Source organism: Pyrgilauda ruficollis, unplaced genomic scaffold (assembly GCF_017590135.1).
Source record: "Pyrgilauda ruficollis isolate IOZ18807 unplaced genomic scaffold, ASM1759013v1 scaffold48, whole genome shotgun sequence".
NCBI classification, from domain to species: Eukaryota; Metazoa; Chordata; class Aves; order Passeriformes; family Passeridae; genus Pyrgilauda; species Pyrgilauda ruficollis.
Window position 1 is genome coordinate 3,711,794 of NW_024526377.1, and position 26,702 is coordinate 3,738,495.

General features: G+C 50.2%; 2 protein-coding genes across 6 annotated transcripts in view; both read right to left on the reverse strand.

Annotated features, from left to right (window-relative positions):
• The window catches only part of AGO3 (argonaute RISC catalytic component 3), a 33,970-nt gene extending 25,747 nt beyond the window's left edge, over positions 1-8,223 (reverse strand). For all 3 annotated transcript variants that reach the window (XM_041479156.1, XM_041479155.1, XM_041479154.1), the window contains exons 1-3: positions 8,006-8,223; positions 1,326-1,497; positions 154-274 (exon numbers count right to left, since the gene is read on the reverse strand). In XM_041479156.1, the coding sequence (XP_041335090.1) occupies positions 154-274; positions 1,326-1,497; positions 8,006-8,024 (312 nt within the window). In that variant the 5' untranslated portion in view covers positions 8,025-8,223. The remainder of the gene's footprint in view (positions 1-153; positions 275-1,325; positions 1,498-8,005) is intronic.
• A 2,485-nt stretch (positions 8,224-10,708) lies between these two features.
• Positions 10,709-26,634, reverse strand: LOC121359933 (protein argonaute-1). Of its 3 annotated transcripts, none has more exons than XR_005956110.1 (19): positions 26,453-26,580; positions 25,614-25,734; positions 25,302-25,483; positions 24,926-25,062; positions 24,691-24,825; positions 24,356-24,443; positions 23,158-23,305; positions 22,936-23,055; positions 22,018-22,140; positions 21,503-21,636; positions 20,111-20,295; positions 19,804-19,963; positions 19,432-19,522; positions 17,558-17,752; positions 17,297-17,431; positions 16,330-16,431; positions 15,317-15,516; positions 14,401-14,896; positions 10,709-13,150 (listed from the first exon to the last, which is right to left on the reverse strand). XR_005956110.1 is itself a non-coding variant. In XM_041479328.1 (18 exons), the coding sequence occupies exons 2-18, from the start codon at positions 25,716-25,718 to the stop codon at positions 14,788-14,790; spliced, it is 2,349 nt and encodes a 782-aa protein (XP_041335262.1). In that variant the 5' UTR covers positions 25,719-25,734; positions 26,453-26,634; the 3' UTR covers positions 10,709-14,787. The 3 variants fall into 3 exon arrangements, 1 of the variants encoding a protein (XP_041335262.1); XR_005956109.1 differs by having other exon boundaries at positions 10,709-13,276; XM_041479328.1 differs by having other exon boundaries at positions 10,709-14,896; positions 26,453-26,634.
• Positions 26,635-26,702: the final 68 nt, after the last annotated feature.

Genomic DNA, 26,702 nt, shown 5'->3' on the forward strand with positions numbered 1-26,702 from the left:
ATGAACACTTACACACACTGGAATTTGCAGGAAATATATCAGAAGGACTCAGTTTCAGTACAGATACTGTACTGAAATCAGCAAAATTTAAAGTTGGGTTTTTTCCTTTGCCATGAAGCTGCTACCAATACAACGTCTTCCCAGTTATCTTACCCCAGTAGTGGCCACAGGAAGTGGATTGGCTGTATAGAGGCTTCTTTTCCCATCATAAACTGGTCTACGGTCCCCAAATATTGTCACTTTAAAATGCTGCACCATAGAGTCCACCACGTCCCTGGAAAAGGGGATATTTACGTTGAAGATGTTTCTGAAGAAGGATCAGACCCCAGCTGGCTCCCACTCCCAGGTGTTTTGCTGAAGTAGTTGCAATAAACAATACTTGAGTGAATTATAAACACCCACTGCTATTCCAAAAGGTGCTTCACTTACTTTAACTAAATAAATAAACACTACAGCATAAAATCAGAATCAATGCAAATGCTCAGATACTGGGGAATATTGGTACTGAAATAATTTCAGAAACTCCTAGAAATGACCAAGGCCTTTGCATGATCTTTATGATGGAAAACAAGGACACTGTTACCTTGGAAAAAACCCACAAAGTGGTAGTGTGAAAAAACAGCACAAACCCCCATCTGGAAGCTCTGCCAGTTCATTGTACTGTCTGCAGCAATGTTTAGCTGCTCCTCGATGAGTTTTGAATTCTGCCTATACTGGTTATAAACATGAGATGCCCTAACAAAAAAGGCTTGGCTTTAAGTCCTTAATAACCTGAGTTTCTACAAAATCATGTAAAAGCCTGATTGAATTTGCACACAATTATAGATTTGCCTTCCTTGCTTTATTATAAATTGATGGCAATAAAGATTAACCTGACACAAGCACTGAAATTACACTTGAAAAACCATGATGAAGTTTTCAGCTTATACAGAAATGCTTCTTGATGTGAGTAGTAGATAAAACTTTTGGAACACAGTAGACTTTTGGAACACCTCCAACTCTAACAGGCCTTTGGGATCTGAATTCTTTGGGAGGCCTTGGTGTTTCAGTGGCACAGAATGGAAACACTTTACTTTCAGCACAGGCAAACCAGCCTTCCTGCACAGCAGCAGCTTCCAAGCAGCACGTCCTGGCCAGGCAATATTAACCCAAAGCACTTCAGTAAGATGATAAATATTGACTTCCTCTTCAAGCTGAATGAGCAGCAGCACTTTTACCTCCCAGCTGGGATGTGGGGGAAAGGAAAGAAAGTCTCCCTTTCATGGGTCTTGATGTTATTCAACATTCCCACTGATATCATTTACAAGACAAATGCATCCTCTCACCTGTTCACCCTCCGAGGACACTTATCTGGTTTGATATCCACCTCATAGAGGTAGACATCAATCTTTGGGATTTCAACTTGGAAGCAGTTGGCCAGCAGTTTAATGGGCTTGCCCATGGTGCCATAGCCGGGACGTCGGGGCACCATGAGCAGGGGCTGTGCCCCCACGGGTCCTGCGAAGGAAAAATCCCACAGATTAGGAGGAAAGCACAACAGACAATCCCCTGAACCAACTCCCAGGGCAACCAGGTGGGCACCAGAGCCAGCACACTCGAGGAAAGGAAATCAGCTGTCTCCAACAGCATGAAATTCCAAACAAATGCTTGCCCATTATTAATCCTTAATCCTCCACCTACATCTAGACTGTTCTCTTACTCATGAGCTTCAGCAATCAGCATGAATAAATCAGGAGGTTTTGTTTAGGAGATTTCCTAAAAAAAAAAACCAACAAAAAATCCAAAACAAAAAGTTAAACAAAAACCACCCCAAAAAAAAGGCAGTAAGTTTTACAAGTCTTTTCTGAACACCATGGTAATAACCAAATGGCTGCAGAGTACGACAAAAATACAGAAGTAGCTCTGGACTGATGCACAGGATTTGAGATAAACTCTTCATTTCGGTGCCAATATCAGCTTAGTCTTGGAAGACAGATTATTCTTGAACTTTGCTGGCTGAAAATGGATGAAGAGTAAGACCATTACCTCCCATCTAACTGCCTCCATAAAGCCAATTTGCCAGAAGAGAAAAGGCTCAGATTAAGACAGGATTGTAAAACTCTTGATTACTTGTAGGCTAGAGGAGAATACCCAGAACTGCTCAGAGAAACATTCCAATCTGCACTGAGATGGGTAATTTGAAAAGTAGCTAAGACTTGTTCCATTCTCATCTATTTAATTTGCTTTGCATCATTTAGGTGAGAACCCTCCACTCAAGATTTGCATTACTCATGCCTTACAAACCAAACACGGTAGTAAACATAGCCCATTTCCCAGAATTTCTACTGGTATTTCCACTTAAAAATACCTCTTTCCAGTTAAGAAACAACAACAAGCCCAAAATGCTTGGTCGCCTGAGTTTTAAGAAGTTACTCGTGGCACAAATGTCCTGATTTTCAGAGCATTTGAGCGAGGTAGTGCAAAGTTCTCCCCTCTCCTCCTACTCGGTGACGCAGGCAGCGATTCCAGCCCACTCATTTTCATAGCAGAGTTAAAATGTCAAGTGCTGGGAAAAAAATGGTTTTTATTTGCCTTTTGATTAATCTCCATAATTTCTGTAAAAAAACCTGGTTTATCTTGAAGGAAATAAGGTCCTGAGAACAGGTGAATATCAAAAGTTCCTCTGTAACATTTGTCTGGCTCTACCCAGAAAACTACTAAAAAATTCTGAGTGGGGCTGGCTTGAAGCCACAAGATAAAACAAAACAGAAAGCAAGAAGCATCATTTAAAACCCGCTCACAGACTCTGCTTATGCAAAACTTGTTCCAAGCATCTGCTCTCTTTAACTTTTCCTTCATTTTAATACTCTCACGTGAGTAAAAGCAGCCCTAGAATTTACTCCAGCTATATTTGCAGAATATAAGCATAAGCAAAAAAGTTACTACTAAACATTTGAGTAGCATAAACAAGTCAACAGTTTGTTTTAATATTCTGAAGACATACACACCACAGTTTATATTTAGTTCCTATCTGGAGGAGAGAGTAACAAAACTGCTGAAATAAAGATAATATTAAAAAGATTCTTTTAGTCTGCTCAGCCTTGTGTGTCCCACCCACCCTGCAAGAAGTTAGAACCCAGATTTTGGCAAACAGGATTTAAGTGACCAATAAATGAATCAGAAGTGCAGGTCTATACATTGTTCAGGTGTAATTTAAAAAAATTCAGCTATTTTGCTATTACAGTGTGAATCATATGCTCCCTTGGACAAATGAACTTAAAAATATGAGTATGCCAGTACTGCCCAAATACAGGGGCACCCACTCAGAAGACCCTGCTTTGAAGAGACACTGACTTGCCAGATTCTGTTGTGAAAATCTTGTGTCAGTGGCCTCAAAGCTGTGACTCAAAGCCCAATAAAACACAAATAACCAGCGACGCTCTGGGGATGGTTCTGCCGCCGATCTATCGGTGACTCACCCAACCTCATGCCTAAGTCCTGTGTCAAGCCCATGGAAATAAACACACAAACCAAAAATATTCAAAGTACTATTATTCTACAGAGTACAGGATGCCCGAGTGGCAGATCCTTTCCTTCAAGTCCTTTAACATTGCAAAAACAAAGTGGGTCAAGGCTCAAAAACCTTTTTCAAAGCAGCAGCACTGTGAGGCCTCCTCCACAGGGGATGGAGCAGCTCCTCAGCGCTTCCAGAGTTCTGCACTGCTCAGCTGCCCACAAATTTGAGAGGAGAAACCTCCTTGTGTTAAAGAAACCAATACTCTGCCATTACAACACCAAGTACATACATACTATAGAAACATGGAATGGTTTGGGCTGGAGGCACCTTAAAGATCATCTCATTCCTACCCATGCCATGGCAGGGACACCTTCCACTGTCCCAGACTGCTCCACAGCCTGTCCAACCTGGTCTTGGACACTTCCAGGGATGGGGCAGTCACAGTTTCTCTGGGCACCTGTGCCAGGGCCTCTTGACCCTCACAGGGAACAATTTTTTCCCAATATCCCATCTAAGCCTGCCCTCGGGCAGTGGGAAGCCATTCCCCCGTCACTCCAGGCCTTGCAAATAGTCCCTCTCCATCTTTCTTGCAGGGTCCCTTCAGATATATGCCTAGGATGTTCTTAAAAATCCAAGTAAAACCCCCACACCAAGTCTGTTCAGTGTGCTGGAGCAGAGCTCAATTCATAAAACCAGCTCAGCAAAACTCCCAGCACTAAAACTCCACTGATTTATAACAGAAAACAATGAACACACAAACAGGAACTAAAACTGGTGTCTCAGACAGATTCTTGGAAGGCTTTTGTGCAGCAAGGGAGCACGTCTGAAGACCATGGAATGGTTTGACTTGGAAGGGATTGTAAAGCTCCCCCAGCTGCACTGTGGAAGTCCCTCTAACGGTTCCAAGGAGCTCTGAGTGAGAATCTTTTCTTCCATGGCAGTATCGATGTTCCAATCAAGCTTAAACACAGCCAAAAGGGACGGCGATTCCTCGGCAGCCCAGCCAGCACACGGACAAGCCTGGCCTGCATCCAAACACTGGCTGCACCTACCTAGCAACCAGAGAAGCCCTGTCAGAATAAAGCCTGAGCACAACGAGCAGGAGCTCAGAAACCTGCAAATGCTTCCAACATGGCATTGTACGAAAAGCTGCAGCTTCTGGCACGCGCGACGCTTTTACAGAATGAAGAAAAACCCTGATCTCCAGCAGGATGCTAATAGGAAATGCAGATTTCCTTACAGAAAGGGCCATCCCCACCAAGCTTCCAGAAAAAAATTATCCTCTTTCACACTATGGCTTCAGTATTATTAAGCCAAACTCTAAGAACAGAGATAACTTAGTAGTTTTATTTTTGTTCATACAACAGTTCTAAATCCAACTGGATGGGTGCTGGAACTGTCTAAAACACAACATCAAGGTCTGAGCAGGTAAATACAACTTCCTCTGGCTCAGGCACATGAGGCAGATTTGTGGAACCGATCCCAGCCTCAGGCTGGAGCTCCACCGGAGAGAGCTAGAGCTCTCCACGGAGGGGAAAAATAAAAGACTCCCTTTCACAGGGCCCCTGGCCTCTACTCAGAGGCCCAGCCTGTGGAGCTCTAAGAAAAATCTTATCACTAGCAAAAAATAACCTAATTCTGGATTAAAAAAGTGCATAGAGAATATTTGATTCAAACGTTGGTTCCAATGATCGAGCTCCCTGTGCCAGAAGTCATGAATTGCCTCATTTCTGTCACTCGGCCTTGCTGGGTGGCATTACATTATTTATGAGTAATGCAATCCATGTTTTCTAAACATTCCTCCTTGCAATTTAGGGTTTGGTTTTTTCCAAGGTTTCGGATACTAAGTCATGTTCAAACTCATCAAAAGCCAAGATTTTGATGCTGTGCTCTGTGACTGCCAACTGCACAAGCAAATACTGGTGTGGTAACTCATTCTGCCCTAATGGACTTACAGAAAATGCACTGGAGTGTTTTGGGAGAATTTAAAAGACAATCAATGCTTCTGAACCATTAAAAAAAATCTAAATACAAAAAGCTTTAAGCCCAAAAATGCAGCTTATATGCACATAGTGAAGTTAATACCCAATTGCTCTGGGAAAAGAGAATGTGCCAGCCCACACAAACCCTGCAAGAGTTTTCCCTGGAAGGTATTTCCACAGACCAAAATCTAGAAAGTAAAATTAGCTCAAGAAATACTCTTTGACACCATCACCCCTGAGGAAGCAAAGCTCCGAGGATGAAACAATTTGTAAGGTTCATACAGTGAGTCAAACAACTTCCACAGCAACTCCAGAGGAAATCTGCCACTGTATCTCACAGCAGAATAACTTTTGAAGGCAACTATGAATCACCCCCTTTCCTGCTCTACCACACCCACAAAAATGGGACTTTTAATGGGCCTCCCAAATCACTACTCTGAATCAGAGAGAGAAAAGTCACTTCTTAGGATTTTCTCTGCCCAAAGTTTGTATGGAAAATAAACAGAACATTAAGGATGCCTGCAGTGCCTCATTAAAAACTGAAATTAAAAAACCTAAGCCAACGCAAGTTAACACTTTTAACACAAAAAGCTGTGAGCTTTGAAAGAACAATGAAGGACATGGAAATGAAGACAATGGCACTGAAACAACTTGGCTACACCACGGAACATCCCCTGTTGAACCTCCCTGCCTTTTGGAATTTTACTGAACATTCTCCTGGTGAAAATGCAATGCCTGACCTGTGCTGAGAGCAGCTTTTCCTCCACTTCACTTTCCCCATCAAACATTTTATTGCTGTTCCTCAGTTTGGTTCCACCATAACCCACGCCCCAAGCAGCCACCTTCCCATCCTGCTCCTACTTTCAGTGATGTTCAAATTCCATGGAGCAGGAGAGCCACAGTATTTCCCAGATTCCTCAGCCTAAGCCTCTCACACAAACAGGACATCACCCACAGCACTGCTTCACCCAAGATGTCCTGGCACACACTTCCACACTTTACTCCAGGGATACTCGCTCTCCAGTCTTTGTTCCTCTCTCTGCTTATTTTATCCCATGTTTTCCTTTCATGCACAGAAAACAAAGCACGTCTCAGTGTCTTTCTCTCCTTCATGACAGAGCTTTAATCCTCATTTGCTCCACCAAGGATGGTTTGTGTCCTCCTGCTCCAACACCCCAAGACTTGGAATGTGAACACTGCACTTAACACTTCCCTAGGCATAAGAAGAACCATCCATCCTGCTGAACACTGCAGCAGCTTTGCTAAAATCCAACACATTGCAGCCTAACAACATGTAAATTCACTCCAAAGGAAAACTAAACGGGTTTACGGGTTCCTCTTGCACATCTGATTATCAGGAGACAACTACAACTGCACCACGTTATAATTAGAGTTTATTTAACACCATGTAAGAGAGCATCATATGAATTCCACCAGATTGTTAAAATCCTGCACCTTAAAATGTTTTCAACCCATCACAATCTCAAGCCAGGCAACAGCTGAGGTAGAGAGTTTTTCCAGCCAAATGCATCGTTGTCCTTAAACCTCCAAGTATGTTAGAAAAGGATCTCCATATGGAGATGGGAAGATACGTTTTGTGTTGATACCTTCAGTCTCAGTCTTGTATTTTCAGCACCTGTGGTACCTATTCAAGTGACAGACATGGAACTCCAGGTGGCTTTCGACATTCCCTTTGCCATCGAGGTACAGCCAGGGAATTGCTGATTAAACACTGCCCAACCCTGAACCCTCCTCCGCTGTTCTGCCAGATTTGGAATAAGATACCTTGAAAAACTGAATCAGAACTTCCTTCTCCAACCCCCAAAATCCATTTAAACCACAAAGTTGATAAATACTGAGCACGTGCCTTCCCGGCAAAAGGATCAAATGGTCAAAACGTGAAGATTTTCACAGAATCACAGAACGATTTGGATTGGAAAACACCTTAAAGCCCATCCCATGGGCAGGGACACCTTCCCCTAGCCCAGGTTGCTCAAGCTCCATCCAACCTTGCTCTGGACACTGCCCAGGAATGGGGCAGCCACAGCTTCTCCGGGCAACAAGAACAATCACCTCGGAATGATTATTGTGAAGCAGCACACCCAAAGGCACAGGAATTAGCCCCAAAACTCAGCGTGCTGACACACAGGGGCCAAACACCCGGCGTGTGCCCGGCAGGGGCGGCCCGAGGGAGCGCTGCCCGGTCCCGCCGGGCTCTGCGGGTCCGTCCCTCGGGCACCGGCACGGCGCGGGTTACGCAAGCCGGGCACACCGGTTATGAAATACCGACAATTCCTCCTCCACCCCCGGCACGGCAAGCAGGGCACGGAGCGGCTCGGCCCCGGCTCTGCCCGGTACCGGGGCCCTGCCCGCGGGGCTCGGCTCCTCCCGCCCGATCCCCCTCGGGATGGGCTCGGCCCGGCCGCTGCCCCGCGGCACCGGGGCGGGCACCGGGACTGGTAGGGGATGGCGCGGGGCGGGGGGCCCGTTCCCCGAGCCCGCCAGGCCCCGCCGGGCCCGCGCTCACCTGCGCTGCCGATTTCCATTCATGGAGCTGGGGCGCAGCCGCTCGGGGCTGCGGCGGCCGGCGCGGGGCTGCGCTAGGCGGCGGTTCCTCCGCCGCGCTCCCGGCTGGGCCGCTCCCGGCGCTGCTCCCGGTGCCGCTCCCGGAGTTCCCGGCGCCGCTCCCGGCGCTCCCGGCCCCTCACGCGGCGGCGGAGGCGGAAGTGGCGTGGCCGCCCCGCAGCCCCGCACGCCGGAAATCCCGCCCGCGCTTCCCCTGCCCCCGCGCGCGCCCCGGCCTTTCCGGGGGAAGGGGAAGCGGCGCCGGAAGCGGGCGGGGCGCGAGCCGGCGCGGTTGCCACGGCAACGGTGGGGTTGGGGTGGGGGGAGAGGCGGGAAAGGCGGCGGGAGGCGGCGGGGCCCTCAGGGCCGGGGCGGCGCGGGGGGAGCCCCGCAGGCAGCGGCGGCTGCCCGGAGCGGGAATGGCGGGGCCGGGACCTGAGCACACACGAGCGGGAGTCAGAGCAGAAGCACCGGGGGTTATTCCCGACCCCGCGGTGCTGTGGTGTTTCAGTACAGTGCGCTATGTCCGCGGCTGCCTGTGCGGCCGCTTCGAGGGCTTCCAGCCCGGTCCCCAAGGAGCTGAGCTGATGCCTTCTCAATCCTCACTGACACAGAAGAAGCCCCACGTGGAGCCCTGCCCCCGGGGACCCGCGAGTGTTGCCGTGCGCGGGGCGCGGACACGGCGGCTGGGAGCGCCGGCACGGCCCGCACGCTGCCCCCGCTCCGGGCGGCGGGACCCGGGACACGGAGCGAGCCCGGCTGCGACAGCTGCGGGAGCCAGAGCGTGGTCGGGCCCTGAACGGGCTCCCCGGGGCATGGCCACGGCCCCGGCCCTGCCAGAGCTCCAGGAGCGCTCGGACAACGCTCTCAGCACACGGTGGGATTGTTGGGGTGTCTGCGCAGGGCCAGGCACTGGGCTGCATGATCCTTGTGGATCCCTTCCAATTTAAGGATATTCCGTGATTCATGATTCGATGATTCACTGTATCAACATAAATTCAGAGCTTATGCTTGCCCTGTCCTCATTTTTTGAGACTTTAGCAATGTTCAGTACCACTGTGTTAGGGATATTTTACACAAACTGGCACCAAACAAGCAGAGGGGTGAAAGGGGCAAATGGCATGTGGAAAAGAGATTAGAATGTGACAGATGCAGCAGGCTCAGTGCTGGGTCAGGCAGTGACACCTTTGTCTATTTCCTCTGCCCTCAAAAGATTTTTTTTTTTTTTTTTTGCCAGACATACAGTAAGAACGGTATATTGAGATTTACCCAAATGGGTTTGAACCTGCTACCCCTTGTGAAGAAACAATGTCACTTTTTCTGGTAGTGAGAGGGGCCTTCTCCTGGGAAACAACTAGGAAGGTACCAAAGAACTGGAATTTTGGGCCAAGAGAAGTTAAAGATCCATAATCCAAATGTCAGGGTCATTATTAAGAATTACCATCCTGAAGATTCCCAGCTGAATTAAAAGCATAAATTTAGCTTTAATGTACATGACACAGTAAGGATTTTAAACCCATGCAAATGAAAGGTAACCTGTTAGAATATTTCCTTAACTGAAATGGGGAGTGGGAAATGTGATCTCCAGGATGAAGCAGATACGTGGGAGAGGCATCTCTGCACACTCACATCCCTCAGGGGCAGCACATCTGGTCCCACAGCTCGGGCACTGTAATCAGCACCAGGGCCGGGGCTCAAATGCTAATCTAACACTTGAAACCAGCTTTCTGACCTGTTTTCCAGGACTCCAGACCCAGCTGCAGAAAGCACGATTTGGTCTGTACCTCACACAGAAAAAGCCCCTTTAAAACTGCTAAAGATTCTGTTATGTAGGAGGAATCGTTTAAAATACGTGATAGAACCCACAAAGCAGCTGGATGTGTGCAGGACCTGCACAGGTGCCCAGCTCGGGACAGAACTTTCTGGTGCTGCCGTTAGGTAAATTAACTGACAAGTGCCTGCATGCCATTAGCAAGCACTTCCTTAAAATTCCTTGGCATTATTCAAAAACCCAGTTACAGCTCAACTGCTAAATCATTCATTGGCTTAAGGTCTGCCCCTGCATCTTTGTAAGGTAAAACAAAGAAGTCCTCCAACAAAGAACTCAGAGGATGGCAAAAATCCTCCAGTTCTGCACCCTAAAACTCAACCACAAGCTGCTGGCATTGGAGCAGACTAGGATGTTTGCAAGATTTGCAAAGCTGGGAGATGTAAAACATGATGAGAAATGCAAAAGATGAGGCAGCGCAGAAACCCAGAGGATCAAGTTTAACCTCAATCCAAAAGGAGTCTGAAATCTGTCCTTAAAGCACCTCAGAGCCAAGAGCCCCTGAAGCACTCAGTGAGGCTGGAGGAACAGCAGATTTTGATGTACATTTCTGTTATCTAATAACCCAGGAGCCCAAAATCAGTCGGTTCTCAGGTGACATTTTAATAAAAAGAATTGTACTGTATTCCCAGAAGTTTTAAGCATGTATTTGTTTGCTTCAGTGTTTCTCTCATTGAACTGAGATCTGGACAGTGAGGGGTGTTGGCTCCTCTGCAGTGTCTGATGCAATTCAGCTCCAGTCAGCGTTTCCCTGTTTGTCCCCCAGCCTTTCCCGAGGGAATGGCTGGGATGCACATGTCCCTTCCCCATGAGATGTGACTCAGGAGTGTCACCCCGACATATTCACATTGCTTTTATTTAGGTCTTCTGCCAACAGTTACAGGGTAACAGACACTTGGGACTGCAAAGTCGAAGATGCAAGCAAAAATCAGGACCAAGGCAAAAAAAAAAAAAAATCCACAAAGGCAATTAAATCAAATCCAATATAAATACAATGTTCTGGAGCTCTTTAATCATACTGCTTTCTTTAATAAAGAGGTGGTTAGGATCTTACAGTATTTTCTTTTGGCCTAATCCAAGGATTTTGTTACTCTTCACCAGTCTTAATTCCACACATACAAAAAAAAAATTGATATTCAACCTTTAAAATATAAGCCATATTTTCTTAATAAAATAAGTTTTGTGCTGCTGCTTGTTTAGTAAGTACTGTACATCAACTGTTCACGGCTATTTAACAAATGGACCATACAGAGTTCAAGCTAGAGCAAAAAAAAACCCACAAGAAAAATAACAACCCAAACGGAGCGTCCTGTAAACACCCTATGTACAGTCCCACACTTGCTCATAGAAAGGAGGTACGAAAGGGGCTGGAAATCGAACACAAAAGCACTGGAGTCCTGGAAATTTCCTTTCACAACTATTGAAGTGCAAATCACTCAGGCAAGATATGAATTTCACTTGTTTATTGCTCTCCTGCTGTCTGGCTTCCCTTCCTGAAACAATCACATTCTTTTATTTCACACTGATTTTCCAAGAAGAAAACCTTCCGCGAGGCAACGCTGGATGCTTGGGCTGTTTGAGACATCGTGTGTGATCCCAGAACACCCCGACTGCCCTGGAAGCTGTGGGGAGAGAGCAGAGCAGCCCTCCCACCCCGTTCTGCTCAGATATGAGATAAGGAAACAACAGCATTCTAGAGGTAAAGGAAAGCTACTCCTCTTCCCACAGAACTGCATGCGCTCGGCAATGCTTCCAGGCGCAGGTGGAACTCGAGAAGGCAGAGACTCGGAGCTGATCGGGATGCCTGTGTGGGGTTTGTGGCTAACTACAGATCCTGATATGTACCTGGGGTAACACCTATCCGCTACAGGCAGCAAAACGCACCTCAACATGCAGCTACTCGTTTGCATCTCAGACAAGAGAGGGGGAGAAATGCCGATGCCGGAGCGCGGAGAGGGTACGGTGCATAGTCCGGTATAGAAAACATGCGGGTCACTCCAACCTCTCTAAACTTCTTCAAAGTGGAAACAGGGTTTAAAGGGCACAGCAGCTACTGAGTTTGGCTGTTTTGTTTATCCAAAACCATGAAAACCCAACGCAGAGGGTGAAATAAGGGCAGAACACGATCTGCAAGTCAACAGCTGAGAGTTTCAGAAGCTGTGAAGCTTTTGTGTAGTTAAAATTGCTGTTAAAAGTAGGTGCTACATCAGCAAGTCTTCATTCATAGTTTTCTATGAACAGCCACCTTACAAATGAGTGCAAATCTTAAAGGTCCATTTTACATTTCAAGTCTCAAGGTTAAAAAAAATTGTTACAGAGCAACAAGCTGTTTCTGTAAATGCCCACACTATCTCTTTTCAAATGGTTAAAAATGGCACGTGCTATGCCACAGCTACTAAAAGACATTTCAGAAATCTAGACCCAACTAAAACACTAAAATTAAAACGAGGAACCAAAATACCTTTGCCCCTCACTGCAGAGCAGCAGCCAGGCGCGTTCCGGTGTAATGCTGGTGAACAAACTGATTTGCAGAGAGAACCTTGACCTTGACCCCGATTTTATTCTTAATGAGGAGCTTTCTAACACCAGGTGAGCGGGAACAGCCCCTCTGAGATTGTTTTGCTTTCAATGAACGTAAGTCAGAGTTCGGAGGATGAGATGGAGGTGCTGATTGGTGTCACTATGCAGGCACTTGTGTAGAGGAATGTAGGCTTCTCATGTTGACACTTAGTGTTGATGTGTTCCCTACGCTCTAAAAGCCTTCCTAAGAGTTCCCTACCTACTGACCACAGATAGGTCCTGGTCTCCTCCCCGTCACCTTGAGGATATACAGCAGTGGAGGTTGACACAAGGTGCAAAGGAGGATATGAACCAAACAGTGTGGTCTTGAGGAAAACAGGACTGTGCTAAACGTAGGATCTTCACCAAACGTGACATCAGTGGGCTCAGCACTTAGTTTGCATAGCATAGTGATGTTGTCACTGTTCACAAACACGTTGCCCCAAAAGAAAACGGGAAGAGTGAATTCCCGGGGTTAGGACAGCTCAATGGGCCAACATGACCGGTGTGGTTTTCATGAAGGCAAGGCAAGTTTCAACGTCAGAAAGTACAAACCAAAGAGGTGTAGATGTGCTTCTGTCCACGCGCGGGCCAGGGGCAGCGCTCGCGTGGGGCCGCCTGGGAAACGCGTTCGGCAGGAAAATGATACCAGAGCTCTTCCCCTCAGAACGTGGCAGGAGCGTGCGCCTCGTTTGTCTCTTGAAGGAAGCGCTGTGAACACTTTCATAGAAAAAAACCCAGATAATGTGCCCGGATGATATTGGTACTGAGCTGCCACCACGGCCCCGCCACCATGCGTACGGTCACTGTGCAGCAAAACAGGTCTGAAAAGCAGTGACCAGGTTCCTGTGGGGAAAAAGGCTGTTTTCCTGGTACAAGCACAAATCAGGAGTTTCCCCCCCTGACAACAACAGGGATTTCATCATTCTAAGGAACAATCTGGTGTGCTTTCAGAATAAAAACCCTGGGCATGAGAGCAGTGATACCATGACACAAAGAGCAGCAAAACCTAGCAGCAGAAAGGGTGAGAGCCTGGAGGTGCTGGAGGTGGGGATGTGGTAGGTGGGAAAGCAGCCGGCCTGGGCAGGCACGTGCCAAATGCACACAGGCAATGGGCACTGTGGAGCACCTGGCACAGCGCAGGCTGCAGTCGGCAGCACTCATTGGACAGAAACGTTGGAGAGCTGTGGCGTGAGCACACAGCCTCAGGAAGTGTGGGGATGTAAACTCTGAGAATGTTAATGACTTGTGGATTTTGGCAACAGACTCAATATTGTATAAAAATAATGTTTAGTAAAAAAATCCCGGTGTCCATCATAAAAATTCAGGGGAGGGGGGAAAAAAAAGAAAGAAAGAAAAACATGGATAGCGCTTTCTGTCCTAATGGGATGGAGATGCCCCCATTTGTCAGAAACAGTTTTAAATAACAAGTAGTACATTGGAAACAAAAATGGGTCAGCAGCCATTAAACGTGTCCTGTATGAAAGTGCACATCTTTCAATGGGGTTTAACCACTGTGAGGTCGTGATCTGACACAAACTGCAACTGAGGACCATAGAAATTAACTCCTTCTGATGGAAATATGGACCACCATCAAGACAAGATTACTAGTTTCCTTACAAGATTAAAAACATTGAAATTTTGCAGCATCATAGTAAGGCACTCACCCATGGAAAAGTCTGTGACTGTTGCTTTGAGCGGCAGCAGCTGACTAGCTTGTAACACGAGGAAGACAGTTTTCAGTTCTGAGCTAAGTGCTAGGGTGCCTTACATTATCTGGGGGGAATTACTCAGGGGCGGGGAACTATTAGTGTTACAATTCTCCTATAAACTAGTTGTTTTGTTTTTGTTTTTTTTTTCCCTTAACCCATTAAAGCATCTCATAATCTAAAATATTAGTTTTATAAATCTAGTCTTCTGTTTTAAGGCTCTAAAAATCCCCTCCCCCAACCCCCACAAAAAATACCTACCAGCGCCTGGTGGGCAACGGAGGACCAAAGCCGCCAGTTCACAGTCAGGAGTCTCTAGTATTGCATCTTAAAAATGAAAACCTGCTTCCGCCTCCCGGGAGTTTTATCCCTTCCCTTGAATGCCTTCATGTGTTTGGTCAGGTCAAAATTTTGCAAAGCCAGAAAAAATTAAAAAAATAATCATCATCATCATCAGTCTCTTCCAATCCTACAAAGGTGTTGGATCGTTCTGTCCCATGGTGCTGGTCTCCTGCCTCAAGTCGACACTGCCTGCCCTGCAGTGATTTCTCATTGGAAAAAAAAAACAAGGTGTCCCAATGCTTCCTTTTTTGTATGGCTCCTACAAATCTGAAAGCTTTCTTGAGTGAGGTAACAAAAGTTAGGCTTTCAAGCAAAGTACATGGTACGTAAAGTGTCCTGATGAACCTGCACAGCCTTCGCCAAGGCCTGGGGGTCTCTGCCGTTGCTCTGTCCAGATATATGGCTGCCCTCGCCACTGAAAATCAAGGAAATCACTGCATAATTATTTCATATTTTTCCCCCAGGAACACTTCGAAAATCCCCTGGAGATGGGGATCAGCTGAGTGCTGGCAGCACAGGAAGTCACCTCACTGCAGTGCACAGGGATGATGCACATGCTGGTGACCGTGTCTGTACTGCAGATTCCAGCACCTTGAGGCAGCTGGAAATGTTCAGACACCCCAGGAATGCTCCCACAAGCCTGGGATGAGCTCAGGATAGGATTTAACTCTCCTTTATCCCCACTCCCCCTGTGCTGGGCCTTAATAGGATGCAGCTACATGCAGGTCTTCCCCTAGAAAGGCTCTGCTGCAGCACTCTCAGGCACTTTCAAACATCAAGGTCCCCTGCCCATGCCTGGCTCTGCCCTCCCAGAGCCACGGGCTGTGCCCCTCACCTGTCGTGCTCCTTATCCACGAGGTGGTACCGCGCCCGGAACGCCACCAGCCGGGCGTAATAGGCTGGGGCCGGGATGGAGACGGAGCGGGTGCAGCGCACGTAGGTATGGCACAGCTGGTACGTGAGGATCTGCAGCTCGTCCGCCGTGAACCGGTTGTCATCCCAGAGCACGTAGTAGTGGGACGGCCGGCTCGTGCCCTGGGAAGGAGGGGGCCGGTGTGAGAGATGCTGCTTGCGCCCAGATGCAGCTGCCTTGCATCCCCATCAGCCCTCCCTGATCTAAATGATCTGTCAGCCAGCCTAGGAAGGAGAGATGCCTGTGCTTCCCTGCTGTGAGAACCCTACACGGCATTGAGGCAGGAAAGCCCTTAGCACCAGGGTGCAAAGCAGTACTAATGCTGCTGCCTGGTGTCTGTTCCCTCTGTGCCACACAGCCCACTGCATCCCCCAATGCATCCCCCACTGCATCCCCAGCCGGACCAGCTCCTGTCATCTGCGCAGGGGAGGGGAAGCTGAGCAGCCTCCCTTCTGGAAGCAGCTGCAGATTACACGAGTGCAGTTTTTCCAGTCCAGTTTCTGACTAATCTTGGCTGCCTGCAGCCAGGCAGCTGCAGAGCAGGCAGGGACGGCTGGCCTGGCTCTCCCACCCACGGCCAGACAGCAGGTCCCTGCTGATGACCGGGCGCCCTAGCGAGCCCGGCACGCTCAGACACCAGCTGACAAGCTGCTGAATTGGCTGCTCTGAAGGAGGAAAATCTCTTAGGAGGGACCCTTGGCTCCAGAAGAGAAACCGAGTATGTGCCACACAATGCAGCAGCAGCACAGACCCTGCACTTGCTTGCCAAACCACCGCAGTGGCAGCTCAGATCCAACTATCCTCAAATCCAACTGCCCACGTCTCCAAGCTAAAAGGAGGCTGTGACAGGGCCAGGACAAATGCATGAGGACAATCTGCAACAGCAACCAAAAAACCCAGCAGCATCTCAAGAGGCAGTGTTGGGAGCACGATACCTGAATGCCTGCATGACTGCACAGGTAGAAGTCAAACTCAAAGGGGTGGGTGATGTTGGTATCCACTGTTGTTCCTGCTGGGATGTTCCCACTCTTTCCAATCTGCAGGGAATAGAAAGAGAACCAAGCACTGCAGAGTCTGGCTATTTTCAGTTGCCAAGAGCACTGTCCTTAACACAGCTGCCCTGTCCCAGGACCACGGTAGAGGGTTCCCATCTCCCTTTGAGGTGTAGAGATGGTCTCCAAGTGCCCATTCGTGGGGACAGAAGCAGCTGATCCTACTCTGCTCCCTGCCCAAACAGGCCTGCTGGCATTTTCTGCAGGCATCAACACCAGGCATGACATGGAGACACAGCCAACAGCATGGGAAAGAGAGCAGCAGGGTAAGGGCTGGGCAGGGGCCCATCCTACTACAGAGATGAGGAAAATGCCAGGGATCTCTGTAGAGCATGTGCTGGAGTCTGTGCCACAAGATACTGGGGCTTTTATATCCTGATCAAAACCTGTCCTTAGTTCCCAAGATAAAATCTTCCTGCTCGTGTGGAGCAGTCTGGTTAGACTCAATCTGACCATTAAATTCAGATGAAATCTAGGAACAGTGACAGCAATCAATGTTACTGCAGAGCACACATGAACAAGCTGTGAGCAAGCAAGGGGTTATTTAGACTGTCACGTCAGCAACTCCAGCTATCACCAAAACAACAGATGTTTTCAAGCTGACAGAGGCTATTTCAAGAGTCACCAGGATCATCAGCACCCAGTAACTCATAATAACAGCAAACAGCTGGCTGGGCTTCTAGAAGCAGACTAATCCATGCAGCTGTAGGAGTCCACTGAGCAGCACGTTTCATTCAGAACAAGCTCTCCCTGCCAGTAGTGAGATTTCCCCTCGGAAAGCCAGGGCTGGCTCTTCCATCAGACAGGGATGAATCAGCCGCCTCCAGCCCTGGCACTCTGCAGCACTCACCCTCTCGTTCTTGTCTGCACAGAAGAGACGGGTGTGATGCCTCTTCTGGACGACGATGTAGGTGATGCCAGGCTGGTAATCCTTTTCCAGTTTGATGCAGGCGTCTCGGATTGCCAGGAGCTCATAGTGAAGGATCTGGAGAGACAAGGGCACACAGAATGAGGGGACACACCAGCAGCCAGCTGTCCCTGAGCACCCTTAAGGAACCTCATGGGAGCTGGTGCAGCCCCACTGGCCAACGGGTATCTGAGGGTTCCTCACCTGTGGGAGCTGCCCCTCAGGAACACCATCGCGGTAGAAGATGATCCTGGTGGGTTTGAAGCGTGTGGATTTGTAGAACTGGATGAGGAGCTCCCTCACCATGTAGGACAAGTCCTCAATGATCTCCTGGCGAGGACGCTGCACGCGCACTGTGGCACAGTACCGGCTCGGGTGGGCGTCCATGCTGCCCACAACCTGCACGACAGACAGGCCAGGCCATGTCTTACACCAGGAAGGGCAGAGGGGATGTGGGACATTCCCAGCTTCCACCTGCTTCCCACACGAACAGCTGGCCATGGGCAGAGCACCAGAACTCACAGATCAATGGGACAGCAAATACTGTACAGGCTGTCAGTGCCCAAAAGAGACATCCCTGGTCATGGCCACATCCTGATGTCACACTCTGCCATTCCCTTTTAAACATTTGTGGGAATTTCCAGTGAGACAACTTTAGTTGGTGCCACTGAATGCTGTGGCTGTGGGGGCTGCTGCTGCTCTGCCTTTGCTTCACTTCTCCTGCCTGGCAGTGAGAGGGAGTGGGGCTGCCCCAGACAACCAAGGGCTGTCTCAGACAGCCACAGGCTGCCCAAGGACGTGGTAGGTCGAGTCATTGTATGGCAGCCATTGAGCAGGGAGTTCCCACTGCAGTGCAGGCAGACCTCAGAAACGTCAGAGCATCATCTCAGGGGCAGCTGGGCTTGGCTGTGACACAGGGCACAATGTGAATCAAGTGCTGGCCCATGTTGGGGAACAGACACCCAGCTGCCTCACTCCTCACACTCAGCAGTGACTCTGCTGTGTGCCTCACGTCCCCTGAGCAGAGGGGAAGCACTACAGACTCCAAATCCTCAGCAGTGTGAATCTGCTGCCCCTGCTCTCCCCAGCACTTTCACTTTCACTTTGCAAACAGAGCTCTGGTGTTGGGGCTCCCCCATTAAAGCCAATGTGTACAATAGAAACTGTTTCTTTAGTTGCAGCCACAGACCCACTATTATCCCACCAGCAATACACCAAGGACATGGTCATGTTACTTCAAAGGCTCTACCCTTCTCCTCCCCTGCAGCTTCAAAAAAGGTTTCACAAAAATTAAGAAAAAAGCCCCAGTGGTCCTGCACAAACCACAAAAGATATTTTCAGAGGGGAAGCTCTGCCGCCAGGAAACAGACTGTTCTGTCCCACCCACACCTACAGCAAACAGCCCAAAGCCTTTCCCAACCTCTTCTAATTAAGAAAAAACACTCCTCCAAAGACGCATTTGCATGCCAAGGAAAACCTGAGCTGTGAGTCCTGGAAAGTTAAGAACTTAATAGGAAAATGCTGACGTGCTTATCCTGCATGGCAACGAGCACAGGGCAGTGTCTCCCAGCCCAGTGGAGGGCACAAGCTGTCCCTGGCCCTGCTGGCACCAAGCAGCACTTCACTCCATGGATGCTCATTTTTAATTTGAGAAAAAGGCAAATCCTCCTGCACAAAGGGCTCAGAAGCCCAGTCACTCCAGCTCTCCAGAACCCCAGCTCTCCAGCAGGGAGAAGGTCCCTGAAGGGCTGCACCTGGACAGGGATGTCCCAGAATGACTTCATGCAGCACCAAGCTCCTGGCACCCTCAGGGCCACGCTCGGGGCCAGCACATCACGAGCCCCATCTGCTGGCAGCTGCCAATCTCCCTGCGGCTCCCAGAAACTGCAGCTCCTCTGCATGGAGCGGCAGGAAGGGACTGGGAGGAACCTTCCCAGGAATCAGATGAAATCACCTGACAGGGTACGGGCCCACCCTGAGAACTGTCATCATGGGGACTGCAGTAACACATGGACATGTGAATCCCATTCCAGCTCCTACATCCTGCAGGGTTTTTGGGCACCAAGCTGTGAACTTACAGCCGTTATGGAGGGTTTCTTCCCATCTCCTGCTGGCGGGTGAGTGACATCAGCTCCAAGGAAAATCACTGGCTGCTGAAAGACGGCAGAGCTGGTGGGAGAAGAGAGAAAACAAGTAGTCAGTTTTTGAGGCCATCTCCGGGTGATGTACAACCCAATGGAGATGAGCAGATGATATCAAGGATAACTCCTGACCTCCAATTCTGGCCTGGACACATCATCACCTCATTATCAACAAGGTGAAACAAGTTACAAACCCCCATTTCAAAGAGCTGCTTTATGAAGGCCCCCTCTTCACCATGAAAACCAGGCAGGCAGCACCACGAGGGACTTGGGGTACAACCCCAAAACTATGGCAGTGGCCATACGAACCGCTGGTGAGGCACAAGGATGTTGTTGATCCCGCCAAGCTTGACGTTGATCTTGAGGCAGAGGTTGGAAAGGGTCTGTGGGGAGGTTTTCACCACATTCTTGACCTGGACACACTGTGTTGCCATTCCCAGGAGAGTGTCCCCAACACGCTTCACTTCAGCTGTGGGTAGAGGAAGCAGGTGAGCACAAGGCAATCAGCCCTGCACCACTTCCAGCAGCACCCTCGGGATGGGGAAAGACAGCCCTGCAGGAGCCAGCCCTGCTGAGCCAGCCCAAAGCCCTTCTCTCTGTGCTCGCCCAGACGCACCGTACACAGGTGTCTTCCCTGGCAGGATGACAATGATGAGCTGCAGCCCTGAATAGGTGTTCTTGAGGTGTCGGAACATGGGCTCCACGCTGTCTGCACCCTGGGCGTACTTGCAGAAGCAGGGCTGGCCCTGGATCGGCATCCCGGCGTCCTTGGAGATCTTGCGCAGCTGGTCCGTGAAGTTCCTGTGCCGGGAGGAGAAGCCGTGAGCCCTGAGCCCTCCTGCATGCCAGCTGCGCCACCGAGCACAGAGCCCCATGGCTGAGTGCTGCAGCACAGCACAGGGACAGGGCCATCACCTATTGGTGGCTCTATGGCACCTAGCACATGCAGGGCACAGAAAACACAAGATCAGCACATGTCAGGGCTGAACTGTCCCCTCTCAGTGCCCTCTTACCTATGTACTAACTCTTCCTAATGCAATGGAGCTGAGCCCTTCTCCCTTAGGAAGCTGGAGCAGTGGGGAACAAACCTGCTGCCCGCAACAGCTGATTTCCAGGTGACTGCAAAGCTGATGCCAGCCTGCACTTACCACAACCCAGCCACACTTTGGATTTTTGGAATGCCAAGGATTGATGTGGTATGGTGAGAGCCAGAGGGAACACAGGGCTCACAGCTCTGCTGCAAAAGGACCACGGGAGGAGTGCGGTGTCACTCCCACCTGCACCCACATAGTGCAGATGTGGACACTCTGAACTCTTCCAAACCCCAAACACTGACCATGTCAAACACCCAGAAGAGACACACAAAGCGCTCACCTCAATGCATCCACTCTCAGTCAGGAGAAACCTAAGGTCCCAGAAGAATCCAAAAACAAAGTGACCATTTCCCTAAATCAAATAAACTGTTCCTGCTCTCTGTCACTTTGCTAGAGAAACATATTCTCTAAACTACTGAGGCTTTTCAGAAAGCCCAAAACTTCTCTGTAATAACTCACGGGAAGTTAGGATGCTTCCTACATGAATTACATAATTTCAGATTATTGGGGGAACTTTTAATCCTCAGAACCCTTTCTCTCTGCAGAGATTCAGACTAGAAAAGTCCAATACAGCTTTAAAGCTGGCAGTTTCATCTGTCAATACTGCAGCTCCCTGATGCAAGGAGTAGATCGAGGAGAGCCTGACTGACAACTCACAAGTACTCACTCCAACCTGGCAGCTTTGTGATGGCTTAGGGACCATTTGCAGCTGGGACAAACAGGCTCTCTGGATAAACCAAAAGCAACAGGAACTGGACACCCCACATCAGACTGGTACCCCAAGCAGTGGAGCTCCCTGCAGATTCAGCAGTGGCAATGCCAGACACCCAGACCCCAGCTGTGAGCAGCAGTGTGGCCCTGGAGCCACGGCCCCTCTGGCTTCCCCCACCCGCATGGGCTGCCCCTTTCCTTACTTCAGCACCTCCTCTCGACACTGCTTCTGCGGGGCAAAGCAGGCAATGGCCCAGACTTTGATCTCAATGCCGTTGTAGAACTGCTTCCCTCGCATGTCCCACACGCCCTGGTTGGGAGTTGCAATGGCCCGGTTCTGCAAGGCAAACAGAGGGTCAGAGCACGGCCGCAGCCTGCCCAGCCCCGCAGCCCCAGAGCCCTGCATGGGCTGGGGCTGTGCTCCCTGTCCCAGGGCTGGAGCTGACTCCCTGGCAATGGACAACCCACAGCCTCAGCTCCTCAGCAGTGACGGAAAATTCACCCGAGCTGCCCTATGCTGAGCACCCCTCTCCTCTTCATCTCATCACCAATGACTCTTGGCTACAACTTTCAGAACCAGTTATATTGCAAAAAACTCAAAGCCAAGGCACTTTGATAAAACATTCCAGCTCTAACAACTTTTTCTCAGAAACAGTGTTTCCAGGTGTTGACAGCATCTCCTTACACAGAGCAGCCCACCCCAGGCAGCCCCACTTACCCGGCCTCCATACTGTAGGATGGGAGCTGGCAGGACCCGACCTGTCACCTCTGTCATATCATCCTTCACCTTGATCCCAAACTCCTGAATGTATGGATCCAGGTTGTAGCTGGCATTCTTCATCTGCAGAGGGAAGGAAGTGCCATGGGAGGGAGTAAGACCAACTGCTGCATCCCAGGCAGCTGCAGCTGGCCAGGACATATGGACACCTGAAGCCTTGATCTCCAAAGAGCTGCAGGTAGAGCACCTCTGACAGGGGAGGTTGAGCAGATCAACACTGAGGCCCAAACCCTCTCCTGGAAACTAACCCACTGAGACCTGATTTTTAAACACATTAACCAATGCAACTAGCAGCATAGCCTGCTCCTGAGATTTAAGATTTCAACAGGATGGTTCAGACTGGCAAGAAACTTACCAAGAGCCCCAGAAGGAATACCAAATGTCCCTGGCTTCAAAAGCCCAGATGTATGTGTATGGGCAACAACAGCTCCATTAACCAGTGGCCAAGCACAGAGTTCCTGTACTGCAGCCCCACCACACACAGCCCCACATACACCGCAGGCAGGGGCGTGTCTCTAATCTGTTTCCCATTTTTAGTTCCAGCTCCCTTTGGATGAGGTTCCATCAGTGCAAGGGCCTGAATTTGCTGCACATGCATTTGCGTGGTCTCTTTGAGCTGGGCTCACCTGTGCCACTGTCCATTACATACACACAGGCACCTCTGCACAGGGATTCAGTGGGGAGAGGGGAATAAAACCCCACCACTAACCTCACCAACACCTCCTCAGCAGGTCACAGTTCTCCAGAACAGCGTAGCTGAGGAGCAGGACCATGGCAAAGGCCACCATGGACACGATGCCATAACCTCCCCCTGGTGCCAAGCCCAGCCCTGCCTCCCCAGGGACTTGAGTCACGTACCAGGCGACTGATCTCCTCCTGCCTGTCTGGGGCAGACCTGGCTGTTGCTTTTATCATGGTTGAGGTTTGATTGTCCGTGAGCTTCTTGATGCACCGCTGGCCTGCCACGATGTTACACACCTGCACAGGGAGGGGACAGATAGCAGCCATGTGTTGGGAACAGGTAAGACACGAGGGGACCACAGCTGAGCACAGCCCCAAACCACAGGTGCCAACACTCACCTCCAAGGGAAGGTATGTGTGTTTCTGTTCCTGGCCAACCTGGAGACAGGGCAGGTGAGGGTATTTCAGCTGCAGGTTGTATTTCTGCTTGAAGTACTGAGCCACTGTGCACTCCACTGTTTGACCACTCTCCAGCTGCAGCGGGAACCTGGAAGAGGCAGGACAAAAGGGATGCACCTACTCAGAACAGACACTTCCAGACCTCAGGCACTATGTACTGTGGCTGGGAAAAGGGAGCTGCCAGGCTCCCACCCTGAGCTGCCATACAACAAAATAAAAAGCAGTGGTATTTTCAGAAATGGAGTCACAAATACTGTTACCCCAGTGTGGTACTGAGGTCCCTAAATAAAGCTCTCCCTCACTAATCCAGTTAATCAGGGCAGATGTTTATTGCAGGACCTGCCACACACACCATGGTTGGGCACAAAAGTAAACACTGGCACTCAGGAGGGCTTCTGTGCCTGGTGTCCTCTCTAGGAGCTGAACTGAACTGCAGGGAAAGGCTAACTGGCCTCTCCAGGTACAGGACAGCAGCTACAGGGGAACATTTCCCTTCAGAAACAGGGGGGAAAAAAATCAAACTTCCTGGCTGCAGGGCTGAGAGGTGCCATGACACTCACAGCTGGAGCGCAATACCCATCCTCAGCCAGCACCAGCTACTCCCAGCCCCATAAAGAGCTCCATGAAAATGCAGAATTGACCTGATATTCTGTAGAGAATCAAAATTACAGGAGAGCCAGGCTAACTACATCAGTGAGGTGCCACGTTCCTCCTGCACTCGCCAAGCCCCAAGGCTGCAACCCATGGATGCTGGTGCACAGGAGACACTGAGGGGTGCCCAGGCCTAGCCTGCTTCCAGACACACAAAAAATTCCAAGGCAGACACTCGTGCTAGCCCCTGACAAAGTCTCTGCTCTGGCAGTGAGTATTTTAAGAATGAAGAAAACCAAACCCGGAGGTAAAAAGTAGGACAATTCTTGGCATGTCAGCTCCCGCCCACCGCCGCACTCTGCCTGCCAGACACAGCATCTCCCTGCATCCCACTCCACACATGGCACAGGGCTGCAGAACCCCAGACATGTCTCCTTTTGCCATCAAAGACTGGAGCTTCCTGTTCAGCTCTCCCTAACGACACCAGCAGCTGTTAACAAGGAGAAGAGCGAGAATTTTTCCAAGGGCATCTGCCCACCCGCCTTACGTCTGGTGGCTGGCTGGCCGTCGGGTAACGTTACACACACGGTATTTCCTCTTCATCTGCCCACAGTGGGTCACCTCCACCTTCAGACCTGATGTGAGACAGGGAGACACAGCACAGTCACGGTGAAAATGGGAGCAACTTCCCTTTGCCCAACTTCTCCAGGACACTGTCAACAGCTTCCTGAACTAATTTCCTGCTTGCAGATACCCCAACAATAGCATGAGGGAGACAGTGGTGTCCCAGAAGACATGTAAAATGTGCAGCCCCTGTACCGCCACCTCACAAGCCACAGCCAGTGTCAGGGCACAGGTTCCAGAGCTCCCTGGGGGCTCTACCTTTGATCTCCTTGGTGAAACGCACTCTCTGTGAGTCCGTCAGGGGCTTGGGCTGCTCGTCGATGTTCCGGATGTCCAGCACCTCACACATGAACTCGATGACAGGCTGGGCTTTGTAGAAGGCAGTGGCCGACACTGTGGGACAGACATCACAATGTGTCTCTGCTCTCAACCAGCCTTCCCAAATACACCCAGACCTCCCACTGCAGCTCCCCAACATGAGAAATAACGTCACCATCGATGTTGAGCATCATCTTCCACATGGCAGGCCGGACTGACTGGTGGAAGCCGAACCAGACCTCCCTGCCCCCTCCCAGGGGGTGGTAGTAGCCTTCAGGGGGGGAGAAGAAGGAGCGGCCGACAGGAGTGTACCTGTGAACCAGGGCACACCATGTCAATGGCACACACTGCACTCCCAGAGCCCTGAGCTGGCACTCGCCCTGTCAGCTGCATCACTCCCTCTATTTCTTTTGCAGGAGCACCCAAGGACACGGCTGGCACAGCTGCCTTCTCCAATGACTGTCAAGGCCAGTCCCAGCCACAGCAGCCTGCCAAGGGCAGCAGTCCCCTCTCCTCCCTGGCACAGCCCCATTGTCCCTCACTGCAGGTACCTCATGGAAGCCAGGTGCCTCATGGCAACATCCAGTGCCTGGACAGACTCCAGTGGGACGGGGATCTGCCCGCTGACCAGGGCCTCGTGCAGCATGCGCCAGCTCACAATGGCCATCCATTTGATAGAGACTTTAAATATCCTGTCCTTGCCTTCCCCTGGGATCGTCACCTCAAAGTCAACCTGGGTGCAGGAGGGAAGGGACAGTGACCATAGCATCCCAGCAGGGATGAGGTAGGGTCGTCTTCTGCTGGTCTTTCCCAGGCAGGAGGGAGGTCACAGTGCCTGTATGGGGTTCACTGCCCCCTCTTACCCGCTCGTTCCCAATGGGTAAGGCTGTGACAGTGTAGATGTTCTTCTTCCCATCATAGACTGGTTTTCGGTCACCAAAGATTTGCGGTTTGAAGTGCTGCACCATGTACTCCACGACTTCCCTACGCAGGCAAGACAGAGGAGCAGGAGGAGAGAAGGGAGAGGTTTGTTGTGTCACTTTCTTTAGAGCCTGATACCTTCTGCAGCCTGTCCAGTCCACCCCAGCCTCTTTCCCTAGGGCAACTGAGAGCAGAGCTGAGACCCGCGGGGCAGGAAAGCCCCTGGACAAGCAGCCATGTGCCTTGTCCCACAGCTCAGTACATTGGCTTTGGCAGGAGTGTATATGGCACAGGGGAACACACAGTGGCTGGAGCTGCCACAGTGTGACTCGATGCTGAAAGCACATGCAGGATCTGCTCACCGGCCCTCGGGGCACAGAGCTCCCCAGGCTGCCAGGGCAGGAGGGGACAGGCAGGGAAGAGCACATCAAAAAGAAAAACAAAGCAAAGTACACGATGGCCCGAGGTCTGGGCTTGCTATTTTTAAATCAGGGATTGTTGCCAAAACAGCACAGCTGCCTCGGAGCAGCAGGGACTGCGCTGAGGCTCTGGACCCCTGATGCTCCCAGGCCAGGAAGCAGCACTGCTGCACAATCGTGGCTGGGGGGTCCAGCCACCTGTGGGCATCATGCAATGCCATGACCCCTGCCACTGCTGTGACCCCTGCCATACTGGTCACCCGAATGGCTTTTACTGCAAAGTCAGAGACAGGCACTTATAGAGTCTCCACTAGGAAACTGGAAGCAGGGAACAAGTGCCAAACCTCTAATACTTGCCTTACCTGTTGACTCTGCGTGGACATTTATCGGGTTTGATATCCACTTCATAATGATACACATCGATCTTGGGAATGTCCACTTCAAAGTAGTTGGCCAGGAGCTTGATGGGCTTCCCGACAGTTCCTATCCCAGGCCGACGTGGTGCTTGAAACACCTGCTGCAAGGGGGGCAGGTATGCGCCTGCAGCTGTGGAAGAGAGCACAGAGATCAGGAGGGCTGCCAGGGACCCCATACTCAGACAGACAGACAGAT

Coding starts and splice junctions, on each gene's coding strand:
- LOC121359933 (XM_041479328.1), bottom strand. CDS start 25,718: ATGGTGCAGCACTTCAAACCGCAAATCTTTGGTGACCGAAAACCAGTC. Junction 23,306..24,355: donor CGGCCAGCCAGCCACCAGAC/GTAAGGCGGGTG, acceptor TGCCTCTTCCAG/GTTCCCGCTGCAGCTGGAGA. Junction 20,296..21,502: donor TGTCGAGAGGAGGTGCTGAA/GTAAGGAAAGGG, acceptor CTCCCGGCACAG/GAACTTCACGGACCAGCTGC.